Source organism: Saimiri boliviensis, chromosome 9 (assembly GCF_048565385.1).
Source record: "Saimiri boliviensis isolate mSaiBol1 chromosome 9, mSaiBol1.pri, whole genome shotgun sequence".
Lineage (NCBI taxonomy): Eukaryota > Metazoa > Chordata > Mammalia > Primates > Cebidae > Saimiri > Saimiri boliviensis.
The window spans coordinates 106,139,193-106,153,540 of NC_133457.1; the positions used below are offsets into that span (position 1 = coordinate 106,139,193).

At 45.3% G+C, this 14,348-nt stretch overlaps 1 protein-coding gene across 15 annotated transcripts in view; it reads right to left on the reverse strand.

Moving 5' to 3' along the window:
- Positions 1–14,348, reverse strand: part of PTPRT (protein tyrosine phosphatase receptor type T) — a 1,134,111-nt gene that overhangs the window by 180,730 nt on the left and 939,033 nt on the right. For 9 of the 15 annotated variants that reach the window (XM_074406553.1, XM_039479694.2, XM_074406548.1 and 6 more), the window contains exon 14: positions 12,929–12,985. The exons of the other annotated variants lie outside the window; for them this stretch is intronic. In XM_074406553.1, coding sequence (XP_074262654.1) covers positions 12,929–12,985 — 57 coding nt within the window. The remainder of the gene's footprint in view (positions 1–12,928; positions 12,986–14,348) is intronic. 15 annotated transcript variants of the gene reach the window in all.

Sequence of the window (14,348 nt, forward strand, 5' to 3'; positions counted from 1 at the left end):
ACTACTCTGTCATCTCTCTAATAAATAGGGGGAGAGACTGTTCAGCAGAGAAATGTGGTTGTCTTTTCTCAAATATCTGGAATAAAGAAGCAGACCCATATTTAGATCTAGCATCTTCCTTTGACTAGCCAGATTAAAATCTCTTTGTATTGATGCCTGCCTTTGCTGGGTTTGCTACTTGCTCTATCATGCAGTTCTATTTCATGCATCTTTCTTGAAGATGATCTCCCCTTATGCCCTCACACCCACATATCCTATTCTAATATCTAAGGGATTGATGAACATGTCATGTGAATCTTGTTACATGAGCCAAATTATACAGACTTTGCTCAAATGATATTTAAACTTGACCTTTTTCACTTAAGTTCCCTCATTCTTTTCACTTTCCTTGTACATCAACCACCACCTCCAGGCTTTCCACACGTTGCATTTAGTTTTATTATTACTTTCTGGGCTTCCTCTATAATACCTTTCTTGATATTTAGCAACCAAACCATCCCATATAATTCCATAAAGAGACAAGTCTTGTTCAAATTGAGGTGAATTTCTTCTGCTTTGTCTCCAATATTCATTCTTTGATCTCGCTGTGACTAATTTCTTTAAATTGCTGACTACCCCCCTATGCCTCAAAGCAGTGCCTCCTTCACCAGATCTGGTTGATAATGGAGCACTTGAGAAGGATTATTCCATCATTTTTCTAAGTGACATCACCTAGGATGTTTCTCAAGTAATAAATAAATTGCCTCAAATCATCATATGACAGTAATTGCTTTTAGTCACAATTTAACTCAGAGTCAATGTTAAGTAGCTGGAAAACGCCACAGAGATGCAGGGTTTTCAAAGATAGCTCTGCCCTCGCTGTGGAAAACCATTTAATGAGTACTCTTAAGTGCAAAAAAGACACACATTTCTAATATCCCAGACTCCTCAATATTACCCAGTGAGTCCTAAGAGGTTAGAATTCACTTCATCAGAGCCTATACAACTAAAACTGCTAAATACTGCTGACAGAAGTTGCCCTTGTTTTCAGCCTTGAATGGAGGTTAGCACCCTGTGAGATGGGAATAGCTTTAATTGATTGTTTGAAAGCACTCAGGCCACTCAGATAAATTGTTCCTCAAGTGCTGATTTTGCTTGGTCTCCTGAATCTATGTTTCCAGGTAGACCTTGTTTTACACTATCAATGCTCTGTGTAGGTCAAATTCTAGTTCAGTCATGTTACACACACCAGGAAAGATGGCTAAATGAGACTCCAATACAGAACCTCTGCCGGATGGAAGGAAACTCCTTTATTCTATAAATAAAGTGTCTTATTTATCCATGGAAATAGAGCATAACAGACTGATTTAAGAGCAGTCGTGCCCAAGTGATGCCAGACACAGTCATTCTTGACACACCCCTTCCAAGGCATACCCTTTTAAAGGTTTCACCACTGGTGAGCTGAAAATCCATTTATACCTCCCAATGACCTCAGCTACTTTCTCTTGTGCCCAGGAGAGGCCTACCCTGTGAGCGTTGCCAGGACCCAGCTGGGGTAGAGAGAGGATTCTGTCTGTGATAAGACTAAGACATTAAGCTATGACTAGAGTTAGGTATAAGGTTAAGAAACCAGGTATCGGGCATACTTTGTAGATTGGGTCAGGTGTCAGGCTGCAGTCAAGGTTAATAACCAGGATACGGCTGAAGTAGGCATCAAAGCTAAAGCAGAGATTGGGAGTCAACTTACGGCTTGATTTTAGGAGTGTTACGGCAGTCAGTCTATGTCCACGGTGAGGGTCAATCTTGCCCACAAGTGTGGCTTACATTTTATTCAGAAATAAAATTTAGTCCACGGCCATGGAAATAACTGGACAAAGCCCAGTGACCTCCACATGGACTCTATCCATTATCTTTGTCTCATTAGCACCAGTTGAACCCTTGGCTTCATAGAAAAGCCCTGGACATTGCCCAACCTGAGTAGTGCTGGGATTATACTGATGATAGTGGCTATACATAGCAAGGTGCTGAGCATGGGAGGTAACGAGACAACACTGCTGTCTTGGAGCTCACTACTTAAGGAGAGAGGAAAGTGCAAACTAAAAATCAGGGCTGAGTGATGGATGCCAACACAGAGTTGTGTACAGGAAAGGGCATGCATAACTGCTTAGGCAAAACTAGACCACAAACTTGATTTCCACAAGTCATCAGTGGTATGGGACCCATCAGAGGCATTCCTGTGAACACTCAGTGGCCTTCTCTTTTCCCTCCCCATCTTGACTTCCTGTGGTCCAGACTGCCCTGCTGATGAGGATGAAGAGGGTGAGTCATCTCAGCACTGACAGTACTGGCTCCTTGCTTGTGGAATCTGTGCTTTGAGCCTGGATCCCAGGAGGCTCAAAGCTGCTTAGCTGCTTCAGACCAGAGCAACCACGACCTGCGCTGGGGATTACGGGTTTAGTCTGAAGAGCAGATGTAAGAAGAATAACACATACTCTTTAGGATGCCCTGCAGCAAAGCGATAGTCCCTTTAGACTTCTTCAGGCAGCTGGTATGAGAGAGTTGCGGTCACACTGAACTGACCGTATTTCTTCCTGTGAAGCTTACAGCAGTCCCAGGGCAGCAATGGGACAAGGAGAGGCTTCTCAGGAGCAGCTAGTGTAGAGACCAGCACAATGGTCTGCAGGTCATGTAATCTCAGGACACTGAGAACAGGTTACCACAGCCTGGCTTGTGAAGCAAAGCCAAGACCAGGATATGACCAACAGCAGATGCTGCGACTATGTAAAGGGAGAAGGCAGAAATCAAACGAAGAAAGGAAGGGTCAGAGCTATAGAGTGGAGACATGTCTGGGTCAAATGTAGAATATGGTCAACAGGGGAGATGGGATGAGCCAAAGGGATTCTCTGGATGGCAGATCTTAGCCAAGGTTTTATTGAGGTCTGTCAACTTTAAAGGCATAGCCCTTGAAGCTCAACCACTGCCCACTGGCCAGTGCTCAGGATCACTGCATTGCCAAGTGCATTCATCTCCTAGGGCTGTTGTCACAAATGACCACAACCTGAGTGGCTTAATGACAGAAATTTATTCTCTCACAATTCTGGAATCAAGCAGTCCCAAATCAAAATGACAGCGTGGCTATGCTCCTTCTGAGGCTGTGGTAGAACTCTTCTTTGCTTCTTCCTAGTGGTTGGCAATCCTTAGTATTCCTTGGCTTATGGATGTATCACACCAATCTCTGCCCCTGTTGTCAATGACTTTCTCCCTATGAGTCTCTGTCTTTACGTGCTTTTCTCTTCTTGTAAGGACACCAGGAATATTGGATTAGGGTCCAGCCATCTGACTTTATCTAAACTAATTACATTTGCAAAGATACTATTTTCAAATAAGGTTCTACTCACAGGTACTGGGGTTATAACTTCCACGTACCTTTTTTGGGAACACAATTCAACTTCTAAGACCAGGTGAACCTGAGTCATGACCGAAGCGGCCTGGGGATGGGCTACAAGCAGGAGCAAGAGCTTAGCATTTCACTAAGTGAAATGTAAACTCTAATAGGGTTCACAGCTGAATGGACAGACAGCATGTGGAAAGAGGAATGGGAGCTCCTTCTTAGTTGTGGACTGAGCAGAACATAAGGCTTCTGGAAGGACAATATGTCTCAGTTTCCTTTGTCTGAACTGCACAGCAGGGTGCACCAGAGGCCGAGGCTCCCCTAGGCTCATACTCAGAAGCAATTCAGTTCTTTCCAACCAACTCTGGCCAAATTGATCCCCTAAGGGGTGACTGTATTACCTGAATTAGAGGGACAGGAAAGAGGAGGAGAAGCAAAGATCTGCCCATCTGGGGCAGCTTTGTCCAGATTATGCCTCTGCAATAAGCAGCTTGCTGCTAGCATCAGAGTGCGTGGAAAGGAGACAAGGGGCACGGGAGAAAGCAGGCAATCTATAGGAAGGATTAGTGGAAGCATGAGCAAGATCAGACAGAGGAGCCAGTAAACACGCAGCATGGAATTCAGATTAGTGCAACTAACCCTTGCAATGGTAATAAAATGAGCAGAGGCAAGCACGGCACTGATTGTTGAGATTCCAGCCAAATCCACCATGACATGTTTTCTTTCTTCTAGCCTTTGCCCCTTGGCTTTTGAAAGCAGGAACACTGAATCACTGTGTTCTTTATTAAGGCTGATCTGTTCCCCTTCCCAAAGGATGGACGGAAAAGCAGCTCTGCTCTTAGTGGGAGGTGAGGAGGGTAGAAGAGGTGGTCAGTGTGGTTATAGCAGATGTCACTCACCACACTGGCACAGAGTCCTAAGAGAGGGTCTTCCCTATGACTGCCCACAATTCCTGCCCCCAGCCCCACCTCTCCTGGGGCAACACCATACGAGCCCAGGCCAGACACTGGGCTCAGGAAGACCAGTCCCAGTAGATTTGGGGGAGCTCCACTCAAGGGCTCTGGAGACTCAGTCTCCAGGAAGCTTGGCAGGTGAGTCTGCTTGGAGTTGAAATACTGGATTGAAAACTAGTGTTCAGTGACTCACGATCAGCCTAACAAAATGGTAGAAGGTGAACAGAGTGAGGTACTTGAACCATCACAGACTGGAGGCAGAAGCAGGGCCAGAGGTGAGTATCACATGCCTGGCACATGTTCTATCGATGTCAGCCATCTGCTCATTTATTAGATCATTCATGCATGGGGCCAAATGAATAAGCATTACAATGTGTACTAGGCACAGGGAAAGAGTTGACAGAAACCAAACAGTTCCAGGAAAACATGCTCATACTTTGAATGTATGCCACATTTAATACAAAACTTTGCTTAGGGCTGGGGGAGGGGGTTGCTGATCTTTGTGCCAATTGGTCCAGCCTGTTGATGATCTCTGGGCGCAATCTGAATATAATGGGGGCCAGTAAAGGTTTTGCAAAGACGAAACTGTCTGAACTTGATCCTAGAGGGTGACTAAGGCAACTCATAGAGGGAGAACATCTCAGCAAAGACAGAAGGGTGTGAGAAGGCAGGTACCACTCACATGATCGGTGTGAATGGGGTTCAGGATGCTGAGGAGGAAATAAAATTGGAGAGCTAAAGAAGGGATAGGGACTAGGTGGTAAATGGCTTTTGATTCAGGCTAGTTATCCCAAAGCACAAGGGGAGCCCTGGGAGCATTTTAATCAGGATTAGACTCTTTTTTTTTTTTTTCTGGAGAGTGACTCTTGCTTTGTCATCTGGGCTGGAGGGCAGAGGCATGAATATGGCTCACTGCAGCCTCAACTTCCTGGGCTCAAAGCAATCCTCCCACCTCAAGTAGGGCCACAGACATTCTCTGGGGCCACAGGCATGCACTGCCATGCCTGGCTTTTTTTTTTTTAACATTATTTTTGTAGAGACATGGTCTCACTATGTTGCCTAGACTGATCTCGAATTTCTGGGCTCCAGCAATTCACTTACCTTGGCCACCCAAAGTGCTGAAATATGGGTCTGAGCCACCATACCTGGCCTGAATCATACTTTTATTTTTAGATTATCATTCTGACTTAAGTGGGGAGTAAATATTGGAAAGGGACTGATATAAAGACTTGGATCCCAGTTTGGAATCTGTGACAGTAACCTTATGAGTCCTAGACATGGGCTGTAGCAGTGAGGAAGAAGGAGACGGAGATTCAGGAGAGATTTCAGAGGCAGTACTGATCAGATTTAGTGATAAATTGGATACTGAAGATGAGGAGAAAGAGAAGGCAAGGATGACGCTGGGCTTCTGAATCTGAGTTTAACAGCAGTTTGGATGGAAGACTGGAGATTGATTTCTCCTTGCCTTAAGGAGAATATCCCCGGAGAGAAAAAGGTACAGTGAGAGCCTCAGTCATATATACTCCCTGATTAGATGTTTGTTTTGAAGAAGCATAAACATTCACCTCCTAAAGAACACTCTACAGGGGATGTGACAACTCTCTTCTGCATTAAGCCTTTTGATTCAGTGGGGAGACTGGCAACAGAACACGGCAGCTGGAATGATGTACCAGTAGCCTGGTGTCAAGCTTTGAGCATCTGTTGTAAGACTGTTGATATGGACAGTATCCTAATGCACTTGACCCAGGGCTTGCCTCCTCCCCCGTTCTGTAGTGTCAGCCTTACAGCCATACAGGCAGTTGCCCAGAAGACCTGAGGAGGGTACCCTGCAATGATCAGCCTGGCTCCTGGATGTCACCTGCCCCCCTGGCCTCCAGCTGTGGCCTCTGCCCCTAGTCTGCTGGCAGAGCCCTGGCCTGTGTGCACTCCAGAACCAACCAAAGCACTGGTCAAGGGGAACTAGAGGATGCCCAGGTCAAAAGCTCAGGGACAGCCACAACCTTTCAGCATCTCAGTGCTCAGTCTTGCTCTAGGCTTGGGTCACTGCAGGAGCTAGGGCTGCCATGCTGATATGTCCAGCCATCCAAATCCACCTTATATCCTAAATCTGTGATGAGCCCTGATTCATGAATTCTATCTGGCCCTTTAGGTGCCCCAGGCCTGAGGTCCTGATGGGCTCTCACCTATTTCCTCTATCACTCCCGTTTCTCAGGAACCACAGTGCTGGCCCAGTCACCAGTCACATTCTGGCCCAGGTTCAGCCTGCCTGAATCTCACCAATGGTCAGCTTGCCTGCTGCTCACTCTCTGAACCTCAATTTCCTCATCTGTAAGATGGGTTTAGGATCAAAATAATGACAGCACAAATCTAAGATAATGAAGTTTCTTATCTCATGATTCCTCTCAATAACTTGTCATTATGAGTATTTCCATTTTGCAGATATGAAAATGGGGAAAATTTATGGTGCAAAGCCTCTCAGATGAACCATCTTGCCATAGTATTTTCCAGGGCTGGCTCAGAATAGATGCTCTCTAATGTTAGCTGTGGGCACAGAGCATAGTATGATTACAGACTGTCTTGAGAGACCTGGGTTTGAATGCTAATTTCACCATTTCAGAGTTCACTGATTTTTAATCGTCTGAGCCTCGGTTTCCTCATCTGTAAACCGTGAATACTAATAGTACTCTCTCTGGGAGAGTTGTTGGGAAGTTTAAATGAGTTAATGAGGTGAAACTCAGCACATTCCGTAGCATGTAAGAAGCATGTAACAGACTTGTTATATTTCTCTTTTCATAATCTTATTGGACATCCCCAATGTTGCTGTCTCCGAGAGCTGCCCCCTCTCTCCTGGCAGGCTGTGCCCCTGCCTCTGCTGCCTGTCTTCCTCCTCTCTCCACCAAGCATTTTCCCCTCATGGTGGCTGTTCAGGTTGGAGCTTCACCCAGTTCTCCTGCCTCTGGTTCCTGTTCTCACACCATCAGTCAACTTGAGCATCTGCTCCCTTGGAGGGTCACTGAGGCCTCAGGGTGTCCAAGCTCACAGGGCCAGGGCATGATCCTAGGGACCCTGCTGCCTTGCTTTATCATTGTGTCTGGGCCCACACAGCTTTCTCCCAAAGGCTGAAACTTCTTATACCTGGGTCCAAGTGGAGCTGTCCCTGGGAAGGCTGCTTTAGGGGCTGTTGGAAAGCACTCCCAGGGAGTGTATGATGACCTGAATCCTGTCACTATGGCAAGAGCCTGATTTAAAGAATTTCCAGAAAAATAATAAGAGAGAGTTTTAACATGAGGTGCACAGGAAATAAAGGAATAATAAGGGAAATTGTGTTCAATATTTCCTCAAACCTGGAGCTGGATTAAGAGTGCATCCATGGCTGGGCACGGTGGCTCATGCCTATAATCCCAGCACTTTGGGAGGCTGAGGTGGGTGGATCACGAGGTCAAGAGATTGAGACCATCCTGGTCAACATGGTGAAACAACGTCTCTACTAAAAATACAAAAATTAGCTGGGCATGACGGCACATGCCTGTAATCCCAGCTACTCCAGAGGCTGAGGCAGGAGAATTGCTTGAACCCAGGAGGCAGAGGTTGCTGAGCTGAGATCACGCCATTGCACTCCAGCCTGGGTAACAACAGTGAAACTCCACCTCAAAAAAAAAAAAAAAAAAAAAAAAGAGTGCATCCATTTCTTCTGTTAGCCCTCACCATGATTGGGCCTGGCTGTACAGAGAATCAAGTTTACTATTTCATAAATGAAGAAGGTGAAGTTCGGAAAGGCTGAGTGATTCGCTCAAGGTCCCTCAGTTTTAAGGAATGCAGTTTGGACTCCAGATGAGGGCTTGTCCTATAACCCTTCTCTCTGTAGAAAATTGACAATGGGCACTGGTCATGTCCAAGACAAATAGGTCAGATCTGCCCCTGGGGATGACCTTTAGTACAGCTACTCTGGCCTCCAGACTGGACACTGTCAGTCTCCTCTTGGGCTCAGAGGTCCAGGTCACCCCCTGAGTCCTGGCTGAACTGCTGGAGGGATGTGAGAAGAGGTCTGCTTTCTGCATTGGTGGGCCTGAATAAGACTGAGTCCTCTTAATGTTAATTAACTAGTCACTTGTCTACTGTGGCTTACACTCAACTCACTGCAGAAAAATGCCCAATACTGGCCAGAAGAGGTTTTTACCTTATTTCTCTCGATGGAAGCCTACCTGACTTCTACTCACTAGGTGACTATAGCCCCTTGCATCCAGCTGTGACAACCAAATACATCTCCTCCAGATGTTGCCAAATGTCCCCTAGGGAGCAACAAGAAATAAAAGGAACTGAATATTTACTGAGCCTCTTCTCTACACATGCATTTCTATTCACCAACTAGGGACAAAGATGACCCTAGATGTTTTATCTCTAGATCTTCACTGCCCACAATGGTAGTCACCAAGCCATGTACTTAAAGCACTTGAAAAGTGGCTGGTGTAACTGAGGAACTGAATTTTAAAATGTATTTTATCGAAGTGTTCTATGTGTAAAACACACACCAAATGTCAAAGACTTAGTACAAAAAGAGAATATAAAATATCTTTCATCAGTTGTTTAATTTTGTTGCATATTAAAATAATATTATTTTTGATATACCAGATGACTGTGAACTTAAGATAGCTGGGCTTCAGATTTTTTGACTTTACAATACTGCTAAGAAAGTGATACCTATTCAGTAAAAAGTGCACTTTGAGTATCCATGCAAATATTCTGCTTTTCACTTTCAGTGAAAGTCTTCCATAAATTACATGAGATATTCAGCACTGTAATATAAAATAGGCTTTGTGTTAGATGATGTTGCCCAACTGTAGGCTAATGTAAGTGTTCTGAGCATGGCACATTGAAGGTAGGCTAGGTTAAGCTATGATGGTCCATAGGTTAATTGCATTAAATGCATTTTTGACTTACAACATTTTCAACTTATGATGGGTTTATTGGGACATAACCCCATCATAAGTTGAGGAGCATCTGTATTGAGTTAGATACAGTACATTATTAAAATTAATTTCACCTGTTTCTTTTTGCTTTTCCCATGTGACTCTAAGAAATTGAAAGTTACATGCAACATTCAAATTCTATTGCTATTCAACAGTATGGCTCTGGAGGTTTATAACATAGGATGATTTTGTGTCTATTGGACATTTGGGAATGTCTGGAGATGTATTTGGTTGTTACAATTGGGGTTGACATGCTGCTGGCATCTAGTAGGGAGAGGCTGCTAAACATCCTACAGTGTACAGGACAGCACCCCCTCCCCGCAACGCCCCTACAAGAAAGAATTATCTGGGCCCAGACATCGATGGTGTGGCAGTTGAGCAATCTTGCCACAGAGCATGAATTCCTTGAAGAATAGGCCAAGGAGTCCAGAAGACCTGAAGAGCTACTTGGAGATAGATGGGTAAAGAAGTGAAAGCTGTTATTGCACTTAGTTCTCATGATTAACTATGATTGTGGTTATTAATATTTCCATTTCTCCAAATAAAGATAATAAAGTCTAGAAAAGAGAAACAACTTATCCAGGATCACCAGCTCAGAAGGTGGCATTGCTGAGAGCTGAAATCAGCCTCTGCTCTCCGAATGCCAGCCTGTCCCTGCTACGTAATGTGGTCCCACAGCTCTCCGAGTTGGTATTGATATGAAAAGAGGCTGCCTGTGCTTGAAGCCTAATATCGCCATCATTCAGACCCAGGCAGTTATTATTTACATCAGCCATTATTGCTACCAGGGGACGAACATTAACAAAAACACCCTTTGAAAGGGATAGCACTCACAGGCACCTTACCTATCAAATGAGGCTGAGAAACATGTGGAAATAAATGGATCACAAGGAAATAAACCTGTCAGAGGAGAAACGTTCAGATGCCTTGGAAGACAAGAGGTAAGAACAAAAGCACCTGATATGGGATTGGCTCTGTTTAAAGAAAATATTATCTGACTGCTCGACTTGAATAGAGCCCAGAGAACAATGGCCCAGCAGAAACAGAGCAGCTTGCACACACTCTGGAGAAACACTGTTTCTCTGTAAATTGGGGGTGTGCACAGTGGCAAGAGTCACTTTTCTTCCACTGTCCATCTGCACACTCCCATGTGTCCATCTGCACACTCCCATGTGTCCATCTGCAACTCCCACCTCCCTTTGGGAAGGGCCTCAGATAAGGTCGGGCTGGGGACTAATATTTGGTAAGGACCTACTACATGCTATGAATGCAAACAACACTCCTAGCATTTGTCTTTTTTTTTTTTTTTTTTTTTTTTTTTTGACAGAGTTTAGCTCTTGTTGCCTAGGCTGGAGTGCAATGGCTCAATCTCAGCTCACTGCAACCTCCACCTCCCGGGTTCAAGCAATTCTCCTGCCTCAGCCTCTCAAGTAGCTAGGACTACAGGCATGCACAACCACGCCTGGCTAATTTTTTGCATTTAGTAGAGACAGGGTTTCACCATGTTGATCAGGCTGGTCTCGAACTCCTGACTTCTAGTGATCCACCCACCTCGGCCTCCCAAAGCATTTCTAATTGAATTTTTAATGATGGTACGAAGTATGTATGATAGTTTTGCTGGAGAAATAAGGCTTTACAACTTGCTTTTTTTTTTTTTTTTTTTTTTTGAGATGGAGTTTCGCTCTTGTTACCCAGGCTGGAGTGCAATGGCGCGATCTCGGCTCACTGCAACCTCCGCCTCCTGGCTTCAGGCAATTCTCCTGCCTCAGCCTCCTGAGTAGCTGGGATTACAGGCACGTGCCACCACGCCCAGCTGATTTTTTGTACTTTTAGTAGAGACGGGGTTTCACCATGTTGACCAGGATGGTCTCGATCTCTCGACCTCGTGATCCACCCGCCTCGGCCTCCCAAAGTGCTGAGATTACAGGCTTGAGCCACCGCGCCCGGCCCCAACTTGCTTAAGGTACTCTAACAGGGACTGGCTGAGATGAAATTCCTGTGGTGTTGGCAGCGACACACTGGAGTATGGGTGTTCATGGCATTACAAAGGCAGAGACAAAACTGGCCCCTAGTGGAGGCTGTTTAGGCTCAGCCCCAGTCTCCTTTACTGGGCTGGTGTGCCCACTCTCCAGCTGCTGGCAGCATATGGCTCACAAATACCTCCCTTCCTAGAGAAGTACCATTAGGCAAAAGGTAACCACTTTTCCATGAGGTCATACATTCCCATGGCAGCCCACAGCCAGTAGCTGACCAATACTATAGTACAAATATTGACCCCCTTGCCTCAAGGAGGGATCAACTCTTTAGTACATTTCCTACTCCAGACCTCCCCTTTACCCCAGCGCTCAAGCAGATGCAGGCCTCCACATTCTCCTTTGGCTTTGTTCTCTGCCCTATCTCGTCTTCCTCCCTTTCTTTCTTCTCAGAACATTCTGCAATGAATACTTTGAACAAGAATCCCCATCTCAGGCTGAGTGTCCAGGGAACTCAACCTAAGACATTCACTAGCAGTGATGTCTCTGAGTTTGGGAAAGGGGGTCGACAGGAGTGAACTGTGAAGGTACTGGATGCCCAGACTGATGTCATCACTTCCTGCTGCACCTCCTTTTCCACCATGATAAACTGACTGGTCAGGGATTAGTAGACCAGAGGCCATTGTCTGGGCAAGGACTTTGAAAGAGGTGACAGTTAAAGGTTCAACATCTCCAAGAAACTTCCCATTGACTAAAAAGGGACCCTGCAATAAAGAGGTCTCTAGGTTAGCAGATTGTCTTTTGAGTACCACAGTGGGCATCAGCACAGGTGGGCTCTGTGTCCTTTGAAGAATGGCACACACTGATGTGAAATGAGCTCTACATATGGTGTACTTGAGGAAAGGGGCTGGTATTTATTTCAAACAAACACAGACTCTAGACTGGGCATACCCATAGCAGCTCCTCTGGCATTTATTATCATGTTTAGTCTCAGATGCCACGGCATGTGTACAGTCTACTACAATGTAAATGGTGCCCCCTAAGGGGTAGGTGGGATTATTCCTATTTAACAGATAGGAAAAGTGGGGCTGATCATGGTATGGGTATATTGTCAGGACAAATGGTAGACCTGAGATCATCATGAGAGCTTCTCACTTCCTAAGCACAGAATTGTTACATCAACTCTTTCCCAACTTTAGATCACAGCTCAGCTGTCACTTCCCCTGTGAAGCACTCCCTGGGCTGCACATGGGTTTGTTTATTTTGAATACCCTGTACCTTTCCTTTGTAACACCACTCAAAGTAGCAAATTTATTTTTGTAGTTTGTTGACCAGTGGCTGTTTCTTCTCCTGGAAAGGCACTGGAACATATCTTCTTTTGCTCATCATTGTACATCTCAGTGCCCAGAACAGTGCCTGGCACCCAGTAGGTATTTAGTAAGCATTAGTAGAATGAATGAATAGGTGAGTGTATAGATGAGTATATGGATAGAAGGATGGATGGATGGGCAGATGAATGAATGTGTGGGTTGATGGGTGACTGGGTGGAGAGATGGGTGGGTGGGCTGGAGGGACTGCTGGTTCCTCTCTGGTGCACCTGGTTTGGAGGACTCACTGAGCATGGGCAACTCTCCCCTCCCACCCGCCCAGGGCTCTGGTGATCACCTGTGGTGAGGAGGCAGAGTGGAGTCCCCGGGGTCACCTGGGCGCTGCCCATTGGTGCTGACCACAAGGAAGCCAGTCCCCAGGCAGCATGCAGAAGAGAAGGAGAGAAAGAAACACATGAAAACGTGCAGCACGGTGAACCAAACTTCAATTCTTGTGGCTCTGAAGAGCTCACACTAAATAGCAAAAGAACATCATGATTTAACAGAACAGGGCCTGAAATAGATTTTTAAAAAAATGAAACAAGAGTAAGAGGCACCATTTATCAAGCACCCACGACATGCCAGGTACTTTTCTGGGTGCCTCACATATAATGTTTCTAAGACTTAGAACAACCCAGAAAGGTCAGTGTGATTATAAATAAATCTGCCATTTTTCCAACAAAACTTCTTCTCCCTTAGACTTCCCTTTCTGCATAAATGGTGCCACTATCCATGTAGCTTCTCAGTCTAGACACACGGGAGCCCTCCTTTTTTTCTGATGTCCCTCTTATAATCAATCACCATGCTTTACTAATTCTACCCCAGGAGAACTCTTGAAGCTGCTTCCTTCTCTTTAATTTCATTCTCACTTTGTTCAAGCCACTCGTGCTTCACATACATTATTTAAGCAGCCTCCCATCTAGTCTCTCTACCTCCAGTCTTGTTTTCCTTCAGTCTTACTCTCCATCCTTCAGTTGAAATACATCAGTGCTGCCTCATTTTCCCCAATGTAAACTTCAAACCGCCTCACCCAGCTCACAGGCCCTCCATGATGAGTCTCCTGCCCACCCCTCTGGTCTTGCCTCTCTCCACTACCACCACCCACCCCATCCCAAGCACGATAAACAGCTTTCCATTATCAACAGCCCCCCACCTTTTTGTCTGTAAGCCTTCCCCAGGTGAGTCACTTTGCATGGGATATTGTCCTTCCTGCTCTTTCACCTGGCTGACAACTGCTCATCCATCTGGTGTCAGTGTAGAACCCCTTACCTCTAGCGAGTCTTTAGTATGTCAGTGAATCTGGGACAGATGCCCCTCCTTGTCTTCCCATAACACCCTCATCTTCCCTTCTTATTGCACTAACATCACTGTATTAGAAGTGGATGTCTTCTCTTTCATTCTGCAATCTCCTTGAAAGCAGACAGGGTGTCTCATTTACAAGTGTACTCATGTGGCCTTGCATTAGTAGGCCTGGCACATAGTAGGTACTCAGTGAATATTTGTTGAATAAATGAATGAATGAAGGAAGAAATGGTGACTCATAGAATTTGTAAAACTGCTCAAGTCACTAACTGGAAGAGGCTGTATTCAAACCCTGGTTTGTCTGGCTTTAATGCTCCTGTGCTTTCAAATCCACCCCTCACCTCCTCTCTAAAGAAAATCATAAAAAAAAGGTTGAAAGGTGTTTTAGGCTTGGCCAGAGACTGCAGCTTTCTCCA